Source organism: Lactuca virosa, chromosome 7 (genome assembly GCF_052849685.1).
Source record: "Lactuca virosa cultivar CGN04683 chromosome 7, Lactuca_virosa_CGN04683_v6, whole genome shotgun sequence".
Taxonomy (NCBI): Eukaryota; Viridiplantae; Streptophyta; class Magnoliopsida; order Asterales; family Asteraceae; genus Lactuca; species Lactuca virosa.
The window spans coordinates 112,059,983-112,070,748 of NC_136432.1; the positions used below are offsets into that span (position 1 = coordinate 112,059,983).

General features: G+C 33.5%; 1 protein-coding gene across 1 annotated transcript; it reads right to left on the reverse strand.

The window, feature by feature from the left end:
* Positions 1 to 8,769: 8,769 nt before the first annotated feature.
* LOC145127053 (diamine oxidase [copper-containing] 1, peroxisomal-like) lies at positions 8,770 to 9,485 on the reverse strand. Its single transcript, XM_079062304.1, has 4 exons — positions 9,473 to 9,485; positions 9,184 to 9,367; positions 9,021 to 9,102; positions 8,770 to 8,935 (listed from the first exon to the last, which is right to left on the reverse strand). Exons 1-4 carry the CDS (start codon positions 9,483 to 9,485, stop codon positions 8,777 to 8,779), a joined length of 438 nt encoding a protein of 145 aa, XP_078918430.1. The 3' UTR covers positions 8,770 to 8,776.
* Positions 9,486 to 10,766: the final 1,281 nt, after the last annotated feature.

Genomic DNA, 10,766 nt, shown 5'->3' on the forward strand with positions numbered 1-10,766 from the left:
CAAAACACATGTTGGTCGTATCTTAAATAAATATAGTTGATAAGGCTATATCTATCCCAGATATGATTACATAACTGTCCAGGTTTAAGTGCAGTGTCCAACCTCTAAATACTTTTGTATAGTTCTTTCCGTGATACTGTTGCTGGTATGTATGTATGTTTGTATATTTCTTATAAAATACTTATTTTAAAAGTATAATTTTAGTCATAGCACTCTGGCCCCATTGTGTTTATAGTTGTATATCCTGTAAGGTTTGATATACTTAGTTCACTATAAACAATGCTCTGATACCAATCAGTCACACCCCCAAACCGGAACGACGGAAACGTTCGGGGGCGGAGGACGTCATGTACAGTATCACAACAATTGTATAATAGGAATCAAAGCAAACACAATCATTACATTGATAATGTAAAGTATTACATCTGTTCAATACATAGTTTTTATCACATCAAAATGTATAGCAAAAGTATTAAAAGACTCGACTCTAAAAGCTCTGTCTTCTCAAAATCTGCGAGTGTACCTGTCTTATCGGTTCCCTGAGAATACAAGTGGTTTTGAAAGTGTATCAAAATTTAAGTTGGCGAGTTCATAAGTATGCATTTGATGATGGAAAGCTTGTCTTTGTTCTTTGAAAAGGTTGTAGTGTACTTCCAGAAAATCCAATATTTTCTTTAGTAGTGAAACAATGGAATGTAGTCTTATTATTGGATAAAACCATATTATGTATGTTTTCCTTAAACTGTATGTAGTACAAGTGTACTTTTTATTAGGAAGGTAATGTATCGTAGTAGTGTTTGTTATGAAAACCTTTGTATAGATCCCTGGATACCACCATTAGTAATGTATAGTAGCGTACTGCAACTTTATTACATAAAATAAAACCCTTTGAAGAAATATTAATCTCGTAAACAAATGTTTTAGTTTATACTGTTGTGAGTTTCGTATAACCATGCTTGATATGACCTAGTGACCTCTAAGACGTTCTTCAGGCGTCTGAAAGTTATGAAATTTGTCACCCCATGCCTGCCGGCCTAACTGTAGCTAACAGTTTAGGTGCGAGATTGTCAGTCCCGTATAGATCTATACACAAATTCACGCTCTCCCTCTAGGAGACTTTGGTTATATTTTAAAGGATTTAGCCCTGTACCCTGGCGGGTACAATGAAGTAGTGCCTCACAACCCTGTATTAACTAGGTTACGTGTAGTGTTCTAGTGTTCTCTTGTACTCGAATATGTATGTATAACCTTGTAATAATGTACCTTGTAATGTAAAATAATTATACTTCAACAATTATTTAGTATTGTACTCTTGTAGTCGGGAAATAGTATAGTATTCCATAAACTATATTTAACATAGTTTATATGTTCGTTTCTGAGTAATGTTTATGAGTTAGTAAAACAATGTAATGTATCCCAAACTATACCTATTATAGTTTATGTGTATGTTCTTGTTTCGTGTATTGAACTCTGTAAAAGTAATGTAATGTTTCCAAACTATACCAATTATAGTTTAAATATATGTTCTGTAATGTACTGAAAACTTTGCAATTTGGTTGTATGTAGGAAAAACACCCTTATGCTCGACATGGTACAAAAGGGTTAAAATATAAATATTTTTACGAAATGTATTGAAATCTCTGTTTGAATCCATTGCAAAGGTTTTGAAACTGTTGAAAATGTTTGTATAAAAATACTGAAATCCTTGTGTTTTACTTGTATTCCCCCCCCCCCTAAAACATTGAAAAATAGTAAAATGTAGGGGTATGAACTCACTTTTAGTATGTGTTTGTAGCTGGATAGCGGAACTGTAGAGATGACCCTTGAGCTAGCGTACGTGGAAATAACGGTTTCCTAATATTATTTAAACACGTAATCGTATTTAAATTAGTGAAACAATTAATTAAAGTGTTAGACAATACTTAATTTATGTAAGGAATAATTACCAAGAATTATTTGCAGTGTTGGTGAGAGTTTTCGGTTTAGCCTTCACCGAAATCCTTGATTTCGGTCCTAAAAACCTCAACTGAGAACCTGGTTTTCGGTCTTATGGTGTTTTCGGTTGGAAATGTGTTCTCGGTCCAATGTGTTCTCGATCAGCTTGAAGATTTGAAGATTGTTCTTGGTGTTCTTGGTGGAATTTATGAAGATTTGAAGAATTGTTCTTGAAGCTTTGAAGATTCTTGGATGATGTTTGAGAGCAAAATGAGTGTATTTTCGGTTTGAAATGTGAGAAAATGATTAAGTTTTCGAGTGGAATTATATATATACCGAACGAGTTTTCGGTCGGAAGAGGGTGCTCGGCCGAAATCTGTTTTCGGTCCGAGGAGTTTGCGGCCGAGAAGGGTTTTCGGTGCGAGGGTTCACGGTTCCAAAAGGGAAAATGTTGATTTTTAAGTGTATTTTCTCCTAAACACTTATATAAAAATATCATTTATATAATTTAGATCATATTTAACCTCTAGGCTCTTATCCAAAATAAATAAAACTCAAATTTTATTTAGAGGGTTTGACTTTTATTGACCAGAAAAATATCGGGTTGTTACATAACACAACCCACAACACACCCATATAAATATAATTTTTACAAAAGAGTCTTAATTACCTAAATAAGTTTTAATATTGTTATTTCATCTCCTTTAAGTTATATTATACTTATGAATTAATATTTAAGGAATTTAGACAACACAAGAGCTATAGGAAAGCTCATATAGACATCCAAGCATCAACAAGGGTTTATATATCCTTAATGGGTTCCAAATCTCATGTAACTTCACCAACCAATTTTAATGTGTAAAATTAAGTCTTATAAACACCTCAAGTAACTTTTTTTTATCTTGCTTATGACTTAATACAGTAAGGACTTAATGCCTTTTGGAATCATGACATCCATGAAAACACCAATCTTGTACCTAATGTCTTAAGTCATAAAGGACTTCAAGGTGTTATTAACCACTTCCATATGAACATAAAACCATTATGATATTCCAAAATATGACTTAATCATCCTTTAAACTTCCTATTTCTAACATCCAGTTTCAGGATGTTTCTTATTTCGGGATTATGGACCGTAATTCGATCAAGTAAAGGACTTGGGCTTAAAGGGAATAGTGTTTAGACCATATCAGATGTTGTTAAGTGACTAAAGCCCTCTAATTGTGCTTTGAAGCAAAAGGGTAAAACGGGAAAAGTAAAATTTTGGGCTCCTTTCATGGATTATGGTTTTATTTCGACAAGTATAAATTCAAAAGTAATTAGATAGGGTTGTGGGGCTTGTCAATACCTTCACGTGCATATAAAGATCGTCGAAAACGGAGTTGAAATGAAGAAGTTATGACTGTTTGAAGCTGGAGTGGAATCGGGTGAAACCCGTCGTCACGAGGTGACAAGCATGTTGTCACAACCTGATTAGTTATCACGAGGTGACAAGTAGGCTGTCACGAGGTGAAAACTGTGCAGCCTAAGTGCATAATTTTTTTAGGGGTTTCAGGGTATTTAAAGGTAAGGATTAATGTTTCAGGGTATTTTCTTAGCCTCCATCACTCCTAGAACTCATTAGGAGCAACCCTAGCCTCCATCTTTAAGATTTGAGCTCCTTTCCTCTCCTATCTCCTCTTTTGGATGCTTTTTATGATATTTTAATGAAGCTTAAATATCAATAAGGTTATTTTGGTTGCAAGGAATGATGTTTCAAGTTTGGATCGATCAAAGGCACCACATTTCTGGACTAATGTGAGTATAAAGTTCCAATATTGCTCTTTAGTTCTTTAGATCTTGTCATATGTGGTTTTTGGCACTTTTGGTCCATTTTATGGGTGATCTTGGAGTTGAATGGACTCCAACATCTTTTGATCAGTTTGGAATGCTTCTTGGACCTCATGGACTAGGAAAGTTATGATCTTTTGCCTTCCCTTATAGCATGCAAGTTATCTTGGTCCTTTAGGTCATTTTGGTGCATTAAAGTTAGATCTTGAAAGGTTGAGACATAATTATGGAAAAAGTTGGAAACTTTATCCATTTAAGCATCTTGTTAATTTAGATATGAAAGTAGGAGACTCGGACTTAATGGATTAAGTTGAGAAAGATGCATTTTTGGTCCCTTTCAGACTTAAAGTCTAAATCTTGGTGGTTTGGTGTTGGATTAAGGTGTCTAAGCCAATAACTAAATTGGTGTATACTTGAATTAAAAGTAGAGTCCTTTTTGGGTTGCCCTCAAAACTAATAATTGACTAGAATGACTTTTGGAGAGAAAGGCTGATTTATTGATTTATTATATGATTAATAAATAGAAATAAATAATTTGTTAATATATTAATTAGAAATTGTATTATTTAATTAATAATTAATCAGAAAATAATTGGATTAATTAAAAGTGCAAGGACTTAAGCTGTAATTGTTCAATAGTTGAAAAAGAGAAGAATTCTAGATTCTTGCTAGGGTGGCCAAATTTTGGCTTGCCTCTAGGGTTTCTAGAATGCTCTATGTGGATAATTAGGAAACTAGATAATTCCAGATTTAAAATAATATTATTTTATTTCAAAATAGGGTTTCTAGGGTTTTCCTATCAGCTATAAATAAGACTCTTGGGAGTCCTCATTTTTGTCCACTCTTGCACTCAAAAGAATAGCCGGAAAGTCTACTTCACTCTCCTCTCTCCTCAAGTATTCTAATTGCTAGGATTTGTGTACAAACCATTAGAGACATTAGATTTCTGCTGCTTGCTTTCTAAGACATTTAAAGAAAGGAATTGGTTTGATTATTTGCTATAATAATCAAAAGGTATGTAAACCCTAATCCATTATTAAATTCGATTATAGTAGGGCCTCCTTGAGGATTCTTGATGTTCATATATTATAGCTATCAATAGAGAAAACTTAGATCCAAATAGGTTGCATGTGAACTTAAGTGTTAAGTTATTTAACCTCATGTTTTGAATTATAACCTACAAAACCTATCAGTGGTAATAGAGCCTTAGTTTTCTATTTGATTGTGCATAATAATGAATAGATCAAAATTAGGGTTTATAGAAATTAAAACCTAAAGGCCTTGAAGTTTTGCAAATGGATAGGGTTCTTGAAACTCTAGTCTCCTCTGTTATTTTCGAAAATACCTAGGGTTCCCTTAGGGTTTTCTACTTTGCTTAATTATTATTTAAAAAACCTTAAAATTTGAATAATTAAAATTGGATAACCCTAAACCCTAATTTCAAAAATTAGAAGGGTTTTGGAGTAGGATTAAATTTGAATTATTTAATTAATAATAGAAAATAATTATTTAATCCCTAAACGATTTAAATTAATTTAATTAACTGTTTAATTAAAAGATAAAGATTAAATCATAATTGGTTTAAGTTTTAATTGTTTAAAATTTAATTTAGATAATTAATATTTAAACCTCGTATTTTGAAAAGTTTAAAACACACGTTATACTATATGTATGATTAAATGTTTAATATATTATATGTATAAGACAAGTCAGTCAACCAATAGTAGGTCTCATTCACAAAACCATGCTATAAGGGGTTATACGGAAACAACCTATAAAATGACCGTTGGATGGGTGTCTATTCTCACCCACTACTAGAAAAACAGCCTTTTACGACGCGCAATGTATGTCGTAAAACGCTCAGATGATGCGCAAATGCGTGTCAAGAAGGCCCTGTCATAATGAAAGACGACACACTTTTGCACGTCGTCTATTTACGACGAGCATTTATGACGCACATTTACGACACACATTTACGACGCTCATTTACGATACGCAATGCGTATCAAGGAAGACCCTGTCATAGAGGAAGACGACACGCATTTGCATGTCGTATCCTTACGACGCGCATTTACGACTCGCATTGCGTATCATTAAAGCCCCTGTCAAGAAAGGCCATGTCATAAATGAAGATGACACACATTTTTGCGTATCGTAATTTTAAATGTTTAAAAAAAATATTATTTATAGATTTACTAATTTTCAATTAAATTTGCATTTACTGTCTCATAATAGAAAATAAAATATCATATAAAAAAAATACAATCCATTGCATAAAATTTAATCTCATACAAATAATCGTTTCATAGAAAGATAAAACAAATCAATAGAAGTTGTAACAGAAATTTACAAACTAATAGTTCTAATAACCTAATGTGTGCCTCACTATAAACAAGATTTGTGCTGATTTTTTTAAATGTGTGCCTCACTTGTCTCCACTCTTCCTTAGTAACACCACTCAAGGACTCTAACTCTATGAACTTTCTCACAGTATCTATATTGCCTGCAAAATAAGTGTGAAGATGGATTATTACAGTGTAAGAGAAGTAAAGAACCTTGAGCTTCCTCCAATGGGACACATGGGTAGTCAGACTTGATACACTTTGCAACACGTATGTCTCCCAATGCAAGATCAACTTTATTTCTCCAAGTGGAAGGCCATATGAAACTCTTTTGTTTTTAAACTGAGTTTCATTGTAAGAAACATCAAGAACTTGCTTGTATTTCTCAAAAGAATCACTAAATGAAGCAGAAGTATGAACTGCTACTGTTTTTATTTCACTCCGAGCAGCTTCTTGTGTAAGTATAAGCACCACAGGTTGCTTTTGAACATCCTGTGATTTCAAACACGCTATTGATTCTTAAAAATGCACAAATAAAAAAAATATTATAACAAAAAATCCACAATCGTCACTCAGAATATACTTCTGAATCAACTTCTTAAATTTATCACGTGTCCATTTTGATGTTTCCATTGTCATAAACCCCTTATTACGTTCCTATTTACACAACTTCCTGAGTTCATTCAACTCCACCTGAATGCTCTTTCTGTTCTCTGCTAACCTCTCCAGAATACTTAAACACAAAGGAACATATATCATTTAACACAAAACATAATGTGATAAAGTCTAGAAAAAACAAGGAAAATGGATAAAATATTCTTTAGGGTTTAGGGTTTAGGGTTTAGTAGTAATTGTTTTTACCTGCAACAGGATGCCATCAGACCAAGCAAACTGCATTCCTTCATCGCTTTCAACAGGTAAGTCAGATCCCAGTAGATCCATCATGTCGGTCTATGGTTTAAGGAAATATGAAACCTTTTCTCATTTTATGCTCTTTAATCTGTATGTTGTCCTTGGATAAATCAAAAAGGTCCCTACATGAAACACTCCCAATTGCAATTATAAAGCAGAGCTGAAGAGTAGAGATGAGAGACACAAAAGATAATATCACTTGCTAACCTTACTCTCTCCATATAAATTTCCACCTGCATGTACTAACAAGAGCATCTTGTAGGAGGCGGATGAGCTTGGAATCACGAAAAGGGATGTGTAATGATTTGGCATGTGGACTGGAAGTCAAAGAACTGATCACATTTCCACGCGCAGAAAGTGATTTGTTAATGGGTTTGGCTTCTTCTAGAACTTTCCCTTCAGCACCTGTCTTCTCAACCTTTTTAGATCCTGCCAAATCCACAAGAACAACCTTTCCACGTCTCACCCTGTTCAGTTAATAATTTCAGAAATGTAAATATGATTTCAGTAAACTGTAAATTCTCAAAGGAATTATTACAACTTTTCTCATTTGTTACTTCTTTCTGAATAGTAAACATGTAGATGCAATGACTTCTACTGCTTCCAGCATTCATCTCTACATGAGTTGACAAGTCAATCAAGCAACTAGCATAAATGAGAGAGAGAGAGAGAGAGAGAGAGAGAGAGAGAGAGAGAGAGAGAGAGAGAGAGAGAGAGAGAGAGGAATACGAGTCTCTCCAACAGCTCTGTTAGCTATCCCACCCTGCATTTGTCATTACCAATGTTAAGAAGTAAAAGATAACTGAATATTTATTTTTCTTAAAGAGTATTTTTGAATAAGGAAAACATATAGTAAGACTTTGATCTTACACATAAGACTTTTAATGCTTCTTCTCCATCTAGTATCGGGATCTGTAGAACGGAAGTTTAATCATCTTAATCATCTTTTAAGCTGATAGAGAAATGCAACAAATTGGAAGATTCCATATGAGATATGACAGATATTTGAATTTACTTCTGTTACTCCAGACAACAATATCCCATGTGATTTGTGATCTTTAATTGCGGTTTTAATTTGGCTGAATTAACCGTGACACAATCACAGAACAGGTTACTGGAGCTGATTGAATTGGTTTCTATTAGTTTAATCCAAGTAGCTAGGAAATTTGGGTAGGTTCTTTCTATTGGTTTAATCCAGATTAAACCACTACCTTCTATCCGTCAAATTTTAAGTGAAAATGGCTTGTAAATAAATACAAATGAATTCACTTCCCAACTCTTGTTGGGTGATCATATGAAGTACCTAAGTGATCATATGAAGTACCTAAGTGACGTAGAAATTACCATCTCATTCAACTTTTGATTCCACATAGTTATATTACTGCAACCTATAAGAAAATAATATTAGCTAATCATGTTCTTGATAAAGAACATGTCTTCAATACTCTATGATCTTATTAGAAGATCATAAGTCTTTGTAAATTTTGGTAGCTATCCACTTGCATGTGTTTGTTAAACAGCAAATCTAGAGAGGTGAAACTCAACAGCATATCTTACTACTTACTAGCTAGCTTAGCTTAGAGGAGGTGTTCTTATCCCAAACATTTCTGATACCAAAATTTATTATCATATACATATATGGTAGCTTGTTCATCAAGATAGATAGCAGCTGAGCAACTAAGTGTTCTGAAATCTGGAAATTTAAAAAGCAAACAACGATTGTACTCATTCATATTCACACAACATTATCTTACAAATCAAACACGTGAATGGATGTTCAAAGCTTGGCTATCAACCCATTTGAAACCGACTTGGTGGCAATCGTCTCTTTCACATGGCCCTCCTTCACATCTGACACAAGCTCCAGGACTAGGAGGAACATCCACTGCAGGAGAGCAGTTAAAGAACCCATGTGGCTGCAAAACCAAAACATTTATATATATTTTTTTAGTTTTTTATAAATAAAAAAAACATTCATAACCAATTAAAAAACATACATACCTGAAGCATAAACCCAATACGTTCCACTGGCATCACAGACCAATCTTCCAACCTAGGAACATGAATTATCCCAAATACATACCTGCAAATTTTCATATAAGAAAATATTGTACGAAAATCATGCACAAACTGATTAAAAAAACAAGGAAATATATTTAGTCACCAGAGAATAATGTCGGTTTCTTCAAGAGATCGATTTTGCTGGACCCATGAAGCCAGACCTTCACCAACACGCGAGTTTTGGTTGGGAAATTCTCCTCCGGGGAAATCCTCACCACAAGCATACGGTGTGACCCATAGATTATGTTTTAAAAAGGCAACCCTTCTTACGAACTTGGCTTCTGAACCTGCTAAAGGCAAGCAGTTTACCGGATGTAAAAAGTCTTCAGCAAGTAACTTCTACTCATTTGTTGTAATGATCATACATGGGCTGATTTAGCAACAGAAAGCACATCTGCTTACCATATGTAAAAAGTCTTCCCAAGAATAAATTTCCAAACCACATTTTTAGCAAGTAATTTCTGCTCATTTATGATTGTGCTAAAGCTAACAAGAGCTGTAAAATAAGATAAAACATATTAACTCACGAGAGGGGTATATATTTATTATGAGAAAAGCAGATAAATAAAACTTACTTTACAAGTACTTCTCAGTATCAGGAAACCATGGAAACATAAATCGTCCCCACCATGTTGCCTATGAACCCCAATGCATGTGAAAGGAAATCTCTGAAACAATTTTTTTAAAAAAATTTAGAAATTTTTTTGATTAAGCTTGTGTTTGTGGTTTAGTGGTTTTAGCAGTTTAGCAATTTAGTAGTTTAGTAATTGGACCAGCAAGCAAGGATGTTCTAGAATACTACATCGAACTACAAGAAATATGTAAAACAGAACGATGACGATGAGAAGGGCAATTAAGTCTTTTTCACAATCAGCTTCATTTCTGTTTAGCCTAAAAGAGAATACATGTTCTTTCACTAAGCCTTGTTCATCCATATTGTACCTGTAAATTGTAATTAGAAGAAGATTATAAGTCACAACAAAAAGATAAGAAAAGAGTTGATCCAGATTCAAATGAGTTATTACTTGACTGTGGTTAACCAGAATGTGAAAACAAACTTTTTTTTTTTAAATTATGTAGTGGCCAAAAGAGTAGCCATATCAAAGCATAAAACAAAACTTATAAAGTAATCTTTCTAAAACGAAAGAGTAACTATGCATCACCAGCAAACTGTTTCCCCAAAGTCATCAAGAACAACACCAAATTTGTTCAGCTATCATCTTTTCACAGAAATCTGGGTGTTTGGGCGCATGGTTGCTGATTTTGTTTCCAGAACCCACTTTTCGTAATTTTCAACCTAACAAATTATAAGAAAATATAAATACTAAACTATAAGAAATAGAAATAGAAATAGAAGATTATTTATTTTATATATAACAAAAGGAGACCTCAGCTAACATCTTTTCACAGAAATCTGATTTTGCGTCTTCACATTTGTTTACACACATACATACATATTTAGTTAAATACCACCAACATATAATATTCAATTAAATTATCAATGGGTAGCAAAACTCAAATGTCTAAAAAGATTACCTTAAAGCCTAAAGATGAAGAACAGAGTTACAGAGCAAAAAGAAAATAAAGATTGACATATAGTCTTTAACAGTTCCTTAATTATGATGATAAAAATAAGCAAATGTGGGGTTTAGCTACTTATCCTAAACAAGTGCTCCCACAACCCAC

Bases quoted from the DNA above. Each gene is read 5' to 3' on its own strand.
- LOC145127053 (XM_079062304.1), bottom strand. The intron at 9,103-9,183 runs GTGACTAAATAT...GAAAATTTGCAG, and splicing joins GAAACCGACATTATTCTCTG to GTATGTATTTGGGATAATTC. The intron at 8,936-9,020 runs GTATGTATGTTT...TTGGTTTTGCAG, and splicing joins GTATTGGGTTTATGCTTCAG to CCACATGGGTTCTTTAACTG.